Source organism: Caretta caretta, chromosome 6 (genome assembly GCF_965140235.1).
Source record: "Caretta caretta isolate rCarCar2 chromosome 6, rCarCar1.hap1, whole genome shotgun sequence".
In the NCBI taxonomy this organism is placed as follows: Eukaryota; Metazoa; Chordata; order Testudines; family Cheloniidae; genus Caretta; species Caretta caretta.
Window position 1 is genome coordinate 118,119,957 of NC_134211.1, and position 17,961 is coordinate 118,137,917.

The 17,961-nt window shown below is 42.7% G+C and overlaps 1 protein-coding gene across 1 annotated transcript; it reads right to left on the reverse strand.

The window, feature by feature from the left end:
* Positions 1-1,854: 1,854 nt before the first annotated feature.
* Positions 1,855-14,460, reverse strand: LOC125638662 (uncharacterized). The gene is made up of 3 exons (XM_075130057.1): positions 14,061-14,460; positions 7,265-7,380; positions 1,855-7,172 (listed from the first exon to the last, which is right to left on the reverse strand). Exons 1-3 carry the CDS (start codon positions 14,458-14,460, stop codon positions 6,798-6,800), a joined length of 891 nt encoding a protein of 296 aa, XP_074986158.1. The 3' UTR covers positions 1,855-6,797.
* Between the last annotated feature and the right edge of the window lie 3,501 nt (positions 14,461-17,961).

The window sequence follows — 17,961 nt, forward strand, 5'->3', positions numbered from 1 at the left end:
CATGGCTTGCTGGATTTATCATGCCCAGATCTAAGGCTCAGTCTTGCAAAGTACTGAGGCCCAGGTATTTTAGTGCCTAACTGCCACTGAAATGGCAGAAATCAATAGGAGTTAGGCACCTAAATACTTCTGAGTCTTTGGACTTGAGTGCCCCCAACTCCCATTCAAGTCAGGGCATAAGATTCAGGTTCAGTCAAGTAAACCAAAATTTCACAATTAATGCTTTAAACAGCAATATCAGAATGACACATCAGCTCCGGGGAGCAATTCTTGACTTGCCAACATGTTCATAAACCTGGCCAAGGGAAGTGGCTGGAATAAGCTTCACTTCTTGGATGACCTTTTTAAGCTCAGGGCAGAGGGCTGAGGGGGGAAAAAAACTTGTGCTTTATTGTCTCCAATTCCCTGGCTAGCTCCACCTCACTGCCTCTACACACAGCTCCTGCAAACCTAGTGAAGTCCACCACCCAGCTACAGGAACCTAAATACCTTTGAGGATTTCGGCCTACAAGACTGTGCTTTCCCTCCTTATGACCTTAAGAGATTATCTTTGATAACTGGACCTCTGTCAGGTCATAAAATTTTTGACCAGATGTAGCAGTTCTTTCCAAACATTTTCAATTAAACAGCATTTTTTGTGGAAAAAATTCCATTTTCATCTAAATTATTTTGGTTTTGAGCAACCCCAAAATGTTCAGGTTTTGGTTGCAGATTGTTTTGGTTGGTTTCTTTGAGGGAGAAGGGGGTAAATGAAAATCCCAAAAATTTTGAAGAAACATTTTGCCAAAACAAAAAGGTTTTCCATTTTCATCATTTTGGATGGCAGGTGGGTGAGGAAGAGCAGAGGGACAGAAACCCATTTCCTAACCAGTTCTAATAGCTGCGTATGTTGTCTGGGGCCCTTCTTCACTATCTAAATGGAAATAGTTGGTGGAACTCAAGTTGATTTGAAAATACCTTCCAAGATGAATTTAAATAAGTAATTTCCATGAAGAAATGACAGAGCATTTCTCAAAAACCTTAGATGAGGATCTGCATCCAGGAATCAGATCAATTTAGGCAAACGCTTGTATCTGCAGTGACCCTGTTAACCTCCAGATGGTTCCAGCACAGATGTGAGAGTCTATCATGTAGTTCAGACTGTAGGATTGAGACCTACATTTTTTGTTTTGTTTTTTAAATTAGATTGTGTTAAACTTGAAGGTGTTAAAACCATCTGTTTGGGATTGTGATGGGGCGCACTTGCCGCGCACTGGTACTGCGAGGGTTAATTCTACTCTGTGGGCCAAGGAGGCCACACCCATGCGGCTCTGCTGGCCATGCTCTGGCTGGAGACTGGATACAAAAGGGAGCAGCTGACTGAGGAGCCAAGAGACACTGGGGATTCCGGAGATGCTGCATCAGGAACAGGGTAGGAAGTAGTTCAGGGGGACTAGGTAATTGTGCCATGTGGGGTCAGCGTGTTTCAGGCGGATACCCCACCAACCCAGTGGTGGGCATACTTGCCACTGGCAGGTCCCTGAGCTGGGATATGGTAGAGCAGGGAGAACCAGGGTCCCCCTACCCAGCTGCCACCCTTTCTTCCGGTGGTGGTCCACTCCCCTGTCTAGCTGCTGAGCCACACAGCCCCAGCTGAACGGGGCAGCCCTGTTGCCTTTTACCCCTATGTCAAGCTATCCCAAGACAAGGGATGGTTGTATAGACTCAGCCACGGAGCCATCATTATCTCCACCCCTTCCCACGAAGGGAAGGGGTGCACTTGCCCCACGACAGGGATGATAAATAAGTTTGTGTGGCATCAAATAATCAACATATAAATTGATCACTGTGTACTTGGAATTTTTCGATGAAAGCTTATATGTTTCAATAGAAATAGATTTTTTATTAATAACATGCACACATATATATTTAAAATACATGTACACTTTTTCTACCATTCACTTTAGAAAACAATCTCTTAAACCAGGTCCCAAGTAATTTTAAACATTAAAAACAACATTTTTCCATGATTATACAACAAATATGTATTACTCCAACTAAGTGGTATAGAATCACAATCTAATTTATAATGCAGGTTCATGCTTTTCAGTAGAAAGAGATGTCTCCTTTTGATGCTTTATTAATATCAAATATATTTGACAATGCCTGCACAAGCTATTATATGCCAGGATGATTCCCTGATGCAAAAACATTGTATATAAAGGATTTAAATGAAAGAGAGGATTCTGTTTTGCAGCTCTGTCACTGAATTTATCTGAAGAGCATCTTGTGTATAACCTGCAGCTGTGGGTAAAATAGAACCCAAGGAGTATGACAAGAACTGGGAAAATATCACTGAATGAATCATGAAAGAGAAATCATTGAATAAAGAGGAAAAAGTAAAGCCTTGGTTTATATTGGTTAGAGTCTGAAATCCTGCTATTAGGTTTCTTTTTAGAGTGATGGCTTTTTAATGTACTCCCAAGTATCAGCCTGGATCTTTGGAGAATACACAAAATTATCATCAGCTATATTGTGGTTTAGTTTTCACAGAAGGCTCCTATGATGAGGGGACTTTAAGGCACAATATTCGATATACTCAACTGAACGCATTCACTAAAAACAAAACTTCTACTGACGATGCCTGATATACATATTCAAGAACTCAAGCGGTAGCTCAGTAATCACATCCATTGAAAATTAGGCAATTTGGGAGTGGCTCCACTGTATACATCAGGCCAGATCCTGCAAGTACTTACGCACATGCTTAACTTTAAGCATGAGTATCCCATTGACATCAATGAGACTACACATACATTGTAAAAGCTTACAGAATCCATTGTATTTCCAAATGCATGTGACTTACAGGAGTATGTAAGGCCTCTATCATGTAACTGCAAGACACTCTGCCTTTGGCAAGTGATAATTATGAGCTTGATCCTGTAAATGCTTATGGCCACATGTAGTTGCACTGCAGGCAATGAGATGACTCAGAGCAATAAGCACGATGCCTGCTAATAAATGTTTTCAAGATCAGGCCTGACACTTGAAGCCAACCAGGAAAAGTGGTACAAAGAAAACATAATAATTTACATGTTTATACTAAACAGTCAAGTGAGTTTCTGAGTAAATACATGCAACACTGCACTAAACGTTAATTTTTCTTAAGCCAGTCATTTGCAAAATTACCAAACGTTGCTACCAAATCTTTCCCTGTCCGACATATCCTTTATATTGTCTCTAAGGTGTCATACATTATTTTTAGAATATATTCCAAGACGACTGGTTTTGAGAGGAAGGAAAAAAACTTTCTTTACACCCAGTACAAATATGATCTGTGTGTGGGCATAGTACAGTTGTAAAATCATATACATTTCTTTACACTGAAGTCTGACTCTGGGCTACCTATAGATGGGATCACCTAGGAAAGTTCAGAAAAACGTGTTGCAGAAGTCAAACTAAACCCTGAATGGCTTTATCAATAAAACATCTCTTTATGTATCTGGATTACAGTACTAAATGGTGGCTTGGTAACAGAGTATTCAAATATCACTAGATAATTTAATAACTTCCATAGTCAAGTTGTAGGGTCTGATTCTCCTCTTCAGTGTGCCTGTGCAGTCATTTGCAGCTGTGTATGGTGTGAGCAAAGCTCTGCAATAAACAGCTAAACGACATGAAGTGCAAGTAGGGGGGTAGTTGAGAATGTTCACAATTCTGAAGTTTTTGATTAATTTTTTTCCTCAAGAATTTAACCAAGAAAGGAGTGGGTGGGAAAATTTCACAAAAATTTCATCCAGTTTCTGCTTGGAATATTTTAATTACATTTTGCTTAAACTTTTTTGGCCCAAAAAGAGAGGAACAAAACTTTGGTGAAAATGTTATCCCATTTTTCAGCCGTCTCTGGAAGAACCAAACCCTTGATCTTCTGAAACGCCAAGGAATTAGTTACCTGAGACCCGTTCAGGATGTTTGTTTTTTCCTTGATATCTTTTAAAGGTGCATTAAGCTGCAACCCATCATGCAGCATCATATAAAATAAGCTTTTAACAGGCCAGAAAGCAGTTACTTATTTCCCCAGACAAAGTCATTTTTTCAAAGATGACTTCAGCAAGTATTGTAGTTCTAGCAAAGGTTAAAGGCTAACTCCAGCTCAATTTTTTTCCCTTCCTTTCTTGCAAAATAGTAGAAGTAACGTTATAAATTATTTGTGAAGTATAATTTAATGTAATGAGCCTTGCCTTTTAGCCCAGAATTATAGTGTGCATATACTGTCAGTCAGTGAGAAAGGGTTATTTAGCATTTCATAAAATAAGCTGATCATTTCGAATGCTGCAGAAAAACTAACACAAAGAAAAAAGTGCATGAATCTGTTCACTTTCGAGCAGAAAATTACATATTTTTAAAACCAGAAGGCAGAAATAATTTCCCAGAGACACCTATTAGTCCTCTAATATCCCTTTCCCCACCTGTCCCTGCGCACACAGTAGGCAATGTACCATCAGAGATAAGAGAGCTCTCTGAGGGATGATGGCTCCTCTAACAGCACTGATCATATCATTCTCTCACATAACATACAGTAAACTCATTTCACTACCGGTTTATAGTAGTACACTTATTACACATACTAGATAATTGGAGCCTTTCTCCAGACTAGCCTGGCCTTCTTTCAGTTTTCCTTGTTGAGATAGGTAGCGTATATTAGTAGCTTTTAACTGATGTTTTTTTCAAAATACTTCAGTTTGCAAAATGCAAGCTAATGTTTGAAAGTTTGGGCCAGTTTTTCTGCAGGCATTACTCCAGTGGGCCAACAAGAGGCCATTGATTTACACCAGCGGAGCTATGTTGAATCACACCAGCGGAGGATCTGGTCTTCAGACAATTTGACCCCTTTACCTCCAAGGTAAGTATGGACATTTTGCCTCTAAGAAAAATGAAAGTGGCCTCTCAGAACCTAACCATTCACAATTACTAATTTCACTTAAGAAACGGCATTGCCCCATTTTCCAGCTTTCCCATTTCTGTGCTGTCCGTAGGCTATTTAATAGTAAGAGCATTTCATACAGTTGTAGATTCTGAAATTTGGGAGTAATAGTTGTGTTGAATTTAGGTCTGAACATTTTTACTACAAATTCTCTTCTTTCCTGGATTTTTAGTTCTCTCTCTTCCTGTCTCTGAAACCCGCATTGGCTTCTAACTATGAATATCATCCTTGACTCACTTGACTTTGCTCCTCATACTTCCTGCCCTTGTCTTTTCTTTATTGTACGGTTAATACATGTCTGACAGCAGCAATTGTGTGTGCAATATACAAGAGCAAGGCATTTTAAGTAGGGTTACCGGTGGAATCTTTGTTCTATACTAAGCACATCCATGTAAGGCCATTTTTATTTGTTCATACTGTATAACGCTTGAGAAATAGCATCAGTCAAATCTACATGAGAAAATCGGTTACTTGAATACATGTCTGCCTCCATTGTTACAATATACTATTATTTCACTTAGCATTACCTTTAAAGCTCCAGTGGCTAAAACCTGCAATGCAAAGCTGATTCCTTCACTATAAACTTATAGTCTATAGGACTCCCATTGACTTCCATAAGCTTTGGATCAGGCATATTTGTTCAGCAATTCTGTGTCGCAAGTCATCATTAAGTGAACAACAAATATATTGGTAACTATGTAGTTTACTGGCTTGTTCATAATGTTCTCCCAAGTTACAGTGCAATCTCTGCTTTTGACCCCATTTATTTTAATGTCATTCTCTCCCTAATGCTACTCTTTGGTATTTTCAGAACATAGCTCTGGCAGCTATGACTTTCCCATTCTCGTGGTCAGATTGCGCAATGTGTCTCATAGGACATGCTTGATATATATTCTAAAGGAAATTCCAAAAATTGACATTAGACATCTAACTCCACCTCAAACACTGTCACTAATGCAGATTAAACTCATCTCAAATGAAAGTCCTCTGAGGTTTTACTCCAGTGTGTCTAATATATTCCCTTTCTGGAATGTGGGTTTTTGTTTTATTTTGTTTTCAAATCACAAAAAAGTGCCCACCTAAGCTCTAACACTGATCGTGCGTTGTACCACATGGTCGAATAGTAAATAGCGCACTCACACACACAAACCTCAGAATTCCAGCCAGGCAACCTGGAGGGGATTCAAATCATGTTTAGAAAACACTGACAACTGGCTGAGAAAATAGACTTTCATCTGAGTCATCCCGTTTTGTCGCAAAATGTTGTCAACAGAAAGATAAGTAAGAAGTGAGAGCAATTTAGTGGCTCAATTAAAAACACCCTCACTACAGTGCTGACTGATCTCAGTGTAGAATTTCTTGTGAGTACCAGATGAGTTATTTTGCTTTTTTGAAAATCCTAACCAAAGAGACATTTCTTTTGGCACTGATTCCTTCACATTCAAAGCATTTCTCAAAGAAAACTTGCTTTCTAAACCTTACAGAAAATAACTCCCACCCCTGAATCTTCATTGTCAGAATAATCTGTCACTTTTGGTTTTTACCTCTCACCTGGTATGGCATAATTTAAATACAAAGTAGATAAAATGTTTATATCTACACTGGCAACTTAATGTCGCTTAGTTTCTACAAAATACATTGCACGCAAGCTCTCTGCTTATAAAACCCTTTGCATACCAATGACTGCAGAGTATTAATCAAAGTACCCTCCATTCATCTCTGTTTGTATCCCGTCTTTCATCACAAGTGTGTTTACAATTAGTGTCTCATCTTCGCATGTTAATAAGCAGTTCAAGCATTCAGAAACAAAACATCAGTGGATCTAACAGCTACTTCAATTCATTTTATAAATAAGCAACTGAGAATTTTGCTCCAAGTGGCTGCTTGTATAGCCCATTCCATAAATGGAATTCTCTGTAGAATAAGGCACAATATGATACGAATGCAGCTCTTCATAATAGAGTGACTGAGAACAGCATTCTTGTACCATAAACTTCAGCCGTTTTCTTGTATCCGAGTAAGCAGTCCTATAACAGGGTGCCTCCTTAAAGTATTCATAGCTCTCTTTGTCTGTCTCTAGGTGGATCTTCCTCAGCAAATTGTTAATAAGCACAGACCTGCGGAGATAGGTTTCAGGGTCTTCAAGGAATCGAAGTTTCTGCAGAGACAGTTTTAGAATACAAGTCCGGTCCTCAGGTAATATCAGGTGCTGAGAAGTAAAAACAACCAATATAGTTTTAAGATCAAGGAATAAGAACAAGAGCTTTTCCCCTTTGGAATATTTATTAGAAACATACTCACTTTTGGAAAATACCCCTGGTAATCTTGATGTAAATCTTCTTCTTCTGCATATTTTCTCTTAAAGTAGGCTACTTTCGACGTCGTTAGCGTATTTGTCAATACCCTGATTGGATCAGCTGTGCAACAAAAAATAGAGTATCAGCAATGATTGTGGCAAATTGATGTCCTCTGTAATGTTAGTCTGGCATGTGCAAAACGATGTGTCTATAAGCCGCGGCTGCTTGGTTTCTGAGACTAACAGGAGTTTTGTTTACAGATCATTAGCTCTATCATCTTTTTTTTTTTTCAAGCACACACAGGTGGTGCTAGACACGTTGCAGAACTAAGAGAAAGGCAAGTCTCCTGCCACAAAAACTTACATTACCTTGATATGTGACTCAGGTGAAATTAATGAGCCATTGGAAGGGTGGGAGGCTAGCAGTGGTTACAGAAATATGATCAACCAATGGAATAGTAGTACAAATGGATGGTTTCATCTGTTGAGTTCAGATGTTCTAGTACCCGTGATGCACTTAACCTAGGAAGGGCATTCAGCACCATTGAACAAGGATGTGAATTTACATCCCGTGTAAAGATTTGATGGCGTCTCACCCACAGTAATGTATATGGGTGAGATGCAATAACAGTTGTTTCTTCACTCTTCCATAGAGCAGCTTTATGGTTCAGCATTGTTTACTCATCATACAAGAGAGACCATGTTACCCCCACGTCCCACAGTGAAGCACTGAAGGGGTGGTTTCATTGGAGCGTAATTACCATTCTACACACTAGGTGATGCTGTGGTCACAGCAAAGTGAATGAGCTCTTGAAAGTATTCAGAGGAACAGCCGTGTTAGTCTGTATTCGCAAAAAGAAAAGGAGTACTTGTGGCACCTTAGAGACTAACGAATTTATTTGAGCATGAGCTTTCGTGAGCTACAGCTCACTTCATCAGATGTTGGATTTCAGCGTGGTGTGGAGTGGTCACACTTAGTTGTGTTTTATTGCTTATAAGTCAATCTCCATAGTTCTGACTGTATGACTCAGATAGGCACTGAACAGAAAGAATACTCCATTTGATTCCACAACAAAACTTACAGAGGAGGGAAGAGGTGGACCCAGACCACAGAGGTTGGGGTGGGGACATTGGATGAAGGCTTTTGTTTCAGCCCACTACGGAGAGAAGGGCCACATGCAGGAGCAGATCTGGCTCTGACCATCTGCTGCTGGGCCCTGGGGGTTTTGTTGTGGACCCATCCCTCCGGAAGAGTTCTAGCATGATAAGTTAGTGCCTGATTAACTACCCCTCCCCTAAACTTTCACGGTGCTCCAGCCAAGCTGAGGTTCCTGCTTAGAGCGCTGATACACTCCTTAAATGTGTGACTGTGTGTTCTCCTACACTATACCCAACATGAGAGCAGCTGGATTCCAACAGGCAATGCCTATGTTATATGATTCAGTGGGCCCAATCCACTGTCACTGATGTCAACGGACATTTTGCCCATTGACTTCAGTGGGAGCAGGATTGATCCCCAGAATGTTTCATTGGACATCAAGGGCCCAATTCATCCCTACACCAGAGCTTGGCACAGGGACCAATAGATGGAGGGAAAGGGGGCAGAGGTGGCTTCATGTCACCTGTGTGCCTCTTTTATCCTGAGTAAGCTGGGGAGGGGGACAGACCTATCTGGCACCAAGGGGCCATTTTGGCACCCAGGGATAGCTACAGCATGGGAATGTCCTAGCCACACTCCAACACATCTTTTGTGCCAGGGGCTCCTGCGGTGGAGTGGGGGAGGATGGCATAGAGCCAGTTTTACTGGCTTTGTGTCAATCAGGGATTTCTCCTGTGCTGGGATATTTCCCAGGGGCCAGATCCAGCTGGTTAACAGCCCTTTTGCCAGAGCTCATGGAAAATCCCACAGGAAGCATCTGAAAGAGAAAGATCTCCGTGAGGTTCTCCATGCAGTGTTTTCTCCCCGATTGTTTAGCCAGGGTGGGGTTCCCCTACTACAGAAGGCTACAAGGCTGGCCTGCAAACCCTGATGGGAAGGATTAATTCTCTTTAACTTTCAAAGTCCTGGGCTTCACTAGATCACTTGATGCAACGTGTTACCAGCACAGCTTTAAAGGTGATGCTCCCATGATCCTGGGGCATCAGGATGCGTGGCCACATCCTTTTCTCCGCGCTCATGCCCCCTAAGCCAGCAGCTGTGCAGTGTTGGAGCCACTATCATGGTGGTACATCACTCAAAATATCTTTTTATAAGGGTCTGAGGTGCTGAATTTAAGTCAGCTTTATGCCCGAGGCAATTGGAGGGAAAAGTTTTAATATCCTGGAGAATTTGAGACAATGTTTCTCAACAACAGAGCAAACCTTAAACTAAGCAAGTGACTCAAATTAAAAGGAAATTTTTCAAAAGTTTGAGCCTTATTCGTGTACTTAACAAACATGTATGGTCATGCACTCTGATTTGCACATATATTGCTGCAATCATGCATGCAGGCAGTTAAGTGCCCAAATAGCAATTTCCACAGATATTCACTTATTCATATATGGAACAGTAGGAAATGCACGTGGATGTGAAACACCAAGATCTTAATGGGTAGGGAGAATGAACTGTCCCTCACAGCTAAGTTAGACAACTGAGGGTTTGATCCCGTATTCCTTGCACACCCACAATGCTCAGTGACTTCAACTACCAACTTAGACAAGACCCAATCAGGGAATATTCCCCAGTGCCACCCAGAGCCCTCCTATTTCTGTGTTTATAAACCCAAAGAAAGTGCCCACTCGGAAACCCAAAGAAAGACATGCTAACTGAGGTTTGGGATACCCTCACGCTTACGACTGATGTTGTATTTTCTGATTTGGCTGGTTATGTACATCTTTCAGCCTGGTTTCAATTTACAGCTGCATAAAACTGGAGTAATGCAGCCGTGAATGAGGTTCTTAGGGCTTTGTTTCAATATAAACACACTGACTCGGTGCTCCTTGTGCGTAAGGTTTTGACAGTTACAGCAAGGTGGCATGAGTCTCTCCCCCTGGCTCTCAAACTGGGAGACAGCTGTATGATAACCCTATCAAATTTCTTCACCACCACACCACAGTTCAAGCCAGAGGGCCAAATTTTCCAGTAGTGCCAGTGGGTGCAATGCTACTAACATCACTGGTGATGTCCCTGCTTACAACAGCCCTGGATTTGGCCCATACTTCCAACCTCCAAAAATAAGGATAGTCACCTTCAGCAAAGCATACAAGCACACGCTTACATCCATTCCTGTTCATCAAAGGCTAAACTAACAGTCTGTGGCCTGGTTTTCCAAGGTGCTGGGCACTGGTGGATCTCCATGGCAGTTAACCAGATTGGCCTTCTTTCCCCCTCACACTAGTGCGCTATTTACACTTCACATGACACACTCTGATTGTCTGTTCTCAACACTCAGTGCACAGGGGAGTTGCATTTGTACCTCCCATCAATGCTAATGGCAGTTAGAAGCATAAATCCCACACATCAGTGAGAGAATAGACACCTACATCTCTAATCTTGATTCCCCAAATGTAACTTTACAATGTCTTTAATTATATGCTCTAACTGCCTAATGTGCCCCTTTCTATTAATTTCAAGAATAACAATAGTAGTGCTACACGGCATGATATGCGGTGATGTATTAAGCATGCTTGGAACAGAGGGTTATCTTATCTAAATTAAAGTGGAAATATATTCAGAATATAGCAATGTCATACTTTGACTGAAAATTGCAAGAAGCTCTTTAATTTGACCTGTGTGATCATAACAATGGTCTCAATAACAGGGCAAATGCTTTCACTTTAATCAGTTGATGTAGAGTGATTTTAACAATGATGCAATTTATATCAGGGGCAGGAGACAAGACTTGGGTTTATAAATGGTTATCTAGTTAGGTGACGAGGAAGGATGGATTTGTGGTTAGGACCCTAGAGGAGGACTCGGGAGACCTGGGTTCTATTCTCAGCTTTTCTACAGACTGCATGTGTGACCTTGGGCAAGTTACTTAATTCTCTGTGCCTCAGTTTCCGCTTCACTGCCTGAGGGGAAATTCATTCACATTTATGACCTGCTCAGATGATGCAGTGACAGGGGCTGTGTCAGCACCTCAACAGTGGCTTGGTGACCCAGACATCTGCAGCTGATAACCTCTGAGATTCACTGACTACAATATGAGCTTAATGCACATTTCAAGGTGAATGGTAGTAACATGTTCCTACTTAGATTCCTATCACAGCATCGGGAAGATCATCAATCTGCAGGCGGGCTAAAGATGACCGAGACGCATACCATATCTAAGTGTCTCTTGCATACTTAAATAGAAAACTTCAGGCTTTTAAACGAAAAGAAATTGACATTTATTTTCAATAGGAGACATGACTTTGACACCCTGGGAAATACTGTAAAGTCCTTGCGACTGCTGTCAAAATACAGTAATAAATTATTTTTTCTCTAACCCAAGCACAGCTTGCACTTAAGGAGCATCCTGGCTGAAATCTTTGTTTGATTTAAGACACCAGGTTGCTGAGGTTCCATCTTTCCTGGGCACTGAGAGTAGCTGCTCTCCTGTTTGACTCTGTGAAGCTACTGCACCACGAACAGGTAAACCTGCGGAAGGGAGGCACTTTGCCAGCTCGAAGATTTCACATGGATTCAAAATTAGCTACAATCTTTTTAAGAGAGCAGGACAAATCTTGCATTCCTTGCTCAGACCTTAAACAGAGAAAACTCCATTTAACTTGCATGGAGTTTTACCTGAGTAAAGACTGCTAAACTGTATCCATACTGTTTAATGTTGCTGAAACTGCTGGCTTTGTGCTTTAAAATGACATTCCTTGTGGTTGGCTAATCATCTCTGAGGACCCCACTACTTAATTCTGTGCACTTTTTCTTCACTGATACAAGTATCCCAGTGCTCGAGAAAGTTTGGCTTTTACATTAGTGAAGACATTGTACTTAATCACAGAGAGATCATCACCTTGCTTATCCCAGTAGCTCCGTTAGCTTCTTTGGGACTATTCACTTTAGCAAAGTGAGCAGGATTTGGTCTGTGTATAGCAAATAAATAAGAGAAAATCATCTTTTCTGGTTGGCCCCCTTTTAAAATAGCTATGAATAAGCAACCCCTTGCTCAACTTCTACACTGGAGCAGTCTCGCCGGAAAGCAGCCCATTATATTGATTGTCCAAATTCTATTAAAGAGACGTTTATTCTGTATTTAGACAACGGCCATTGTGGGTAGTTGGCTAACCTGTCGGTTTCCTTGTGATGCTGAATCAATCTGCAGCACGGCTCTCTGGAATGGTTTCGGGTCAAACTCCCTCTTTGCCCAGGCTCTGCTAGCATCTCTCACAGCGCCGCACTGGTGCACTGGCGGGGTGGGTCAAGGAGAGACAAACACTTCGCGCGGCAAAATCAAGGCGCGCACCGCAAGTTGTTAGCTTGTAAAAGATCAAAATGTTGCTTAAGGAGACCCCATGATATTTCGTAACACAAAAAGCCATTCCCCGCAGTCACATGCAGCTCCATAGCTTTGACCTTATTTCTTAGGCGCCATTTGGAACATAAAGTCATTGAAACATTACAAACCCTCATTTCACTGAGGAGCGTGTTTATAATTACGTAAGCGGGAACGCTGTTAGTCCGACTGCCTGGTTCTCGAAAGGCCGTGTCATTACATGAGCCATATCCTTTTACTGTCCTGAACTCCTCCTTTTTAAGTTACAGACTTTTATACCCTTTGATTGATTGCTGTCAGACTGTACCTTTCCTGAAAAAAAAGCTGAAGTACTGCGAGCAAGATTACAACATAATTTTGTGGAGTAGTAACAATCTCTTATTATATACACACCTACACAATGTGTATATAATAAAGTAGGTTTTGGAAACATCAGAATTTATCATTTACGATCAGTCCCATTATTGCAGTGTGGATGTCTCCATTTTTGCCCTTTAGGTGAGGTAGCCAATATGAATGCAAATAAGCTTGTATCTGAGCACTGTCTTGCATTCTATATTAGAGGAGAATTTTTAAACACATATTAAAGATACCACTCCCATCAGAAAACTATAAAGAGGGTGGGTCTGCACTTGCATATGCTGTATGTATAGACACACACACTTTTAATATCAGGGGGTAGCTGTGTTAGTCTGTATCCACAAAAACAACAAGGAGTCTGGTGGCACTTTAAAGACTAACAGATTTATTTGGGCATAAGCTTTCGTGGGTAAAAAACCCCACTTCTTCAGATGTATCTGAAGAAGTGGGTTTTTTAACCCAGGCAAGCTTAGGCCCAAAAAAATCTGTTAGTCTTTAAGGTCCCACCGGACACTTTTAATACATATTCATGAGAAAACCCTAGGGCTCACGCCTCTCTGTCTGGGTCCCTCAGATATAAGCAATGCCTATAGAGAGATAGCTGTCTCATCCCAGAGGAAGAGCAGGAGGAACCCATGGCAAGAGTTGCTGTGGTTACTTTTCCGAGTTTGGGACTGAAAGACAGGAGATGCTGTGATCCAGTTGCCCTTTGCCCGGCCCTGCGCTCGCCACTCGGCTGGCCAAAGGGCGAGTGGCTCCCGCTTAGTATTAGAGAATTCATTACAAGCCTCCCCCGCAGCCTTGGAGAGCTCGCAAAGCCGGAGAAGAGGCGGGGGAAGTTCTCCCAAGCAGCGGGCAGAGCGAGCCCTGGGGGCGGTCACCGCCCCGGCCAGGCAGGGGCTTCCCCCTCATGCCCCCTGCCCGAGCCGCCCTAAGGGGCCGCTGGGCTGTGCAATACAAAGGCACTTACCGGGCAAGCCGGGCCACAGGGCGGGGCTGGCTCCGGCGCTCGCCCCTGGCTTGAAACGCCGCCTCCCCGCTCGGCTCCTGCTCCTCAGCCTGCCCGCGGCGGCAGCCCCAGCTCCGGCAGGTGCCTCCAGTCGCTGCCGAGCGCATCCCCGACGCGCTTCGGAGCAGGAGGCGGGCAGCCCAGATGTGCCGCTCCCGGATTGGTCCAGAGGGAGCAGATGTTGGCCCGTTGCTATGAGAGTTGCTAGGAGGCGATGACGCTCTCGGCATCTCAGGAGCAACTTCAGTGGCGCTTTGAATTTCTTGCGGGGAGAGTGTAGTGGAGGGTGCCCTGAACCCCGGGGGGGGGGACCAAGAACCAGGGTTAGGGGTGCCCTGAGCCCCAAGGTTAGGGGGTGCATCGAGACCCACGGGGAGGGGTGCCCTGAGTCCCAGGGTTGGGATGCACCAAGACCCAGGGCTAGGGATGACCTGAGTCCCAGGGGAGGGGGGTGCACTGAGCCCCAGGGTTAGGGGTGCCCTGAGCCTGGAGCACTGAAAGGGGTGCACTGAGCTTAGGGCATGGAGGGAAGAGAGGGTGACTTGAGCCCTGGAGTTAGGGGGTGAGCCTGGGGCATGGAGGAGTAGGGGTACATTTAACCCCAGGGTTAGGGATGCACTGCTTCTGGGGCATGGAAGGGAAGGGAATGCACTAATTCCCAGGTTTAGGGGTGCATGGAGCATCAAGGATAGGAGGGAGGCTGTACTTAGGCCTGGATATCAGATGGGTAAGGGGTCACTGAACTTGGGAATGCACTGAGCCTGCAGACCATACACTGAGGTTTAGGGGTGAGCTAGGAAGGGGTCAGGTGAGGAGTGCATTGAGCCTGGTGGTTTGGCTAAGGTCACTATTCCTCAGTGGTGCAGACCATGCCACCGCGATCCAGGCCTGTGCAATAATTTAGCCTTGATCCAAAATGGTTCTCTACTTGTTGGGATCACTGAAAATAACTCAGACTTTTCAGCCAGGCCAGAGCACAGAAGCCTGTCTTTTCAATGCAGCGAGCCACAGTGGGTGTATAACTCCAGCTGCACCCTACACACTGCCTGCCTGTACAGCCCCTTTAGCAATTCTAGAAACCGGGGATCTATAATGCCCTATATGGTCTGCAATCTAGTTGCTTGAGATCATCACTCTCTTTTTTCCTCCTTTTCCACGGTTATGGGTCCCCCCAGATTTTGGCTCCGGGCTGTAATTGCTGCATAGCTGGCAGCAGGATAGTCTCCACAAAGGACCCATGTCTTTGAAGCCCTCTCCCTGCCATCATCAGACAGATTGAAGGAATGATTCTCCACTCACTTACACAGGCGTAAGTGTTCACTTCAGCAGAGTTACGCCTGCTTTACAGTGAAGACAATGAGAGGAGAATCACACCCCGAGTTCCATAAATCGAGGGTTAACGAGCTAAATTTCAGCTGCTGTAGATCAGGTTTTTCCAAGTCCATAGGGCTATGCAGATTTAAGCTCGCTAAGGATCTGGCTCCGTTTGTTTCTGTGCACAAACACACACATTTTTCTTGCATATTTGGCTTTAATAAAATCAGACACGACCATATACTTATTTAAAATTACTTCCAAAAGTGCCAGTTCCTCTATTGAATTCACACTAATTTTGAATCTCAATATTCTATGACAATATGAAAGAGCTGGGATTTAATTGATTTAAATTACCTTTCTTTTTATAGTGCTGCCGGTAGCAATGCCATAGTTCAGGTCGGTATAATTTTAAAATCTACCATGTGACACAGCTATGACATTCCCTCCCCCCCTCCCCCACATACTCTACATGCCACTGAATAGAGGAATCCATTAGCAAAATACAATAATTCTTGAGCACTTTACAAAGACGTGATAATTAATTCAATAATAAAGTGTCTGTATAAGGGAGATAGAAAGAGAAGGCACAGAAACCCCATCTTTACATCTGTTTAAGAACTGAATGAAGTGCAGAGCTAGTCAGTGACAGCCGCTGTTCTGGAAATTGATTGCAATTTTTATTTTTATTTTTTACATTTGATACAATTTCTGCCACAGATACATCTTCCCCTTTTCAGCTTCATAATGTTCAGCATACAGCCAGGAATCACTGTCGAGCTGTAATTTCCAGCTGAAAGGGCCAGCCCTTCTTCCTTTGTCTGGCCCCAAGAGCCATTTTCATCCCCCGATCAGCATGAAAGAAGGTGTTGTTAAACACACATCTAGTATTTGCATTGCTTTTCTTGCCCCATTGTCTGAAGACTTTGGGGATGGGAGGGGCCAGATCCTTAGCTGGCATAAATCAGCATAGCTCCATGGAAGGAAAGGGCTTTACACTAGCTGAGGATCTGGCCCCTCATTTGAAGCAGACCTGATTCTGGACCAGAAAGTATGGGAGGCTTCTGATATCTGGGCAGTGATGGGACAGCTACAGGAAGCTCATTGCAGTTACCTATTTCAGGGTTGCCTGGGCTTAGCATCTGGTCACCTCCTGCTCTAATTTACGAGGCTGGTGCAAGGCTACTTTCACCAGTGACGGCTCCGGCATGGCAGAGCTCCCATCCCTGACATTCCAGGGGTGGAAGTCAGGGATGTAGGAGGGAGCTCTGTCCCTTCACAAGCAATATACCAGTGGAGATTCCCCTTTACAGAAGAATTCTCTGCTGGTGATTTCTGGCCAGTTTAAGGCCACGTAGCACTGCTTAGCAGCACAAAGAGCAGTTACTAGAATAGAGAATCTGGACCGACATCTCTGCTGACACTAATATTTGAAAAATATAAGACCTAAAAGTTGGTACTGCACAGAATAAAACACCTAGACAGACCAATGGTAGATGCCTAGCTCTTTCCCTACAGCACGTGTTTGGTGACTCTTCTGAAAACTAGGCTAGGGTAACTGGGATAATACAGGTTTCAGAGTAGCATCCGTGTTACCAATTAATTGTTTAGAGGGACTGTGATTATACAAAATCAGATGATTATTTTATATTTTATGATAACAGCTTCTGACTTTGAAAGCGACAATTCCCAAATTTGCAGCCAGTCTTTTCTACCCAGATCTATTGCTTAGGGACACAGAATTAAGTTAATATATATAGCATCCAATTTGCTAAATGGATGCACACTGATTGCATGTACAAAAGCATCAATGCATCCATGCAAACCAAACCTAGGCGTCTGCAGTATTTGTAAAAACAGACAGGTAGGACTGCTTACAGAGAGATGCATACATGGTATACCTGTGCATAGGCAAGGCTGCATCCTTAGCTGGGTGAATCAGTGCCATGCTAGGAACCTCAGCAGAACTGCTGCTACATACTCTAGTAGAAGAATTGGTCTGAATTGTTTTGGAGGCTTACCTTGCCTGTATTGAAAAACTAGCCCCTATATTTCTCCAGGTATTATATATTTATTATATATTTCCTCTTCCACATCTGAAAACTTCAGTCCTCTGTCTTTGTAACATTTTTAAAGCAGAGGAGCTGGATTATTTTTATGCTGTAGTTATATATATTTCACTTTTGATGGTGATTTCTGGAACATTTCTGCAGTTTTTATTTACTTTTATGTGTATTAAAACTAATCTTTCAAAACCACACTGCAGATTATTTTAGGAACATTTTTTTTTTAAATTTCCATGAAAAAAAATATCCCATTTTTGTTGAAATTCTACATTTTGATGAAAAATTTGAGCAAAAAATTAAAATACTTTGAAAAATTCACACACACACCCGTAAAAATAGTAAAATATAACAAAACTCTCATTGGGGGTCTTGGGAGAGCAAGATTTTCACGTAAACCGTAGGGCAGTCTCCGTGAAACCGCATATACTCTGCTGAGTCCAATTGCTCAGTTGGATTTGCTGAGCTCCAGCAGCTCCCCATTG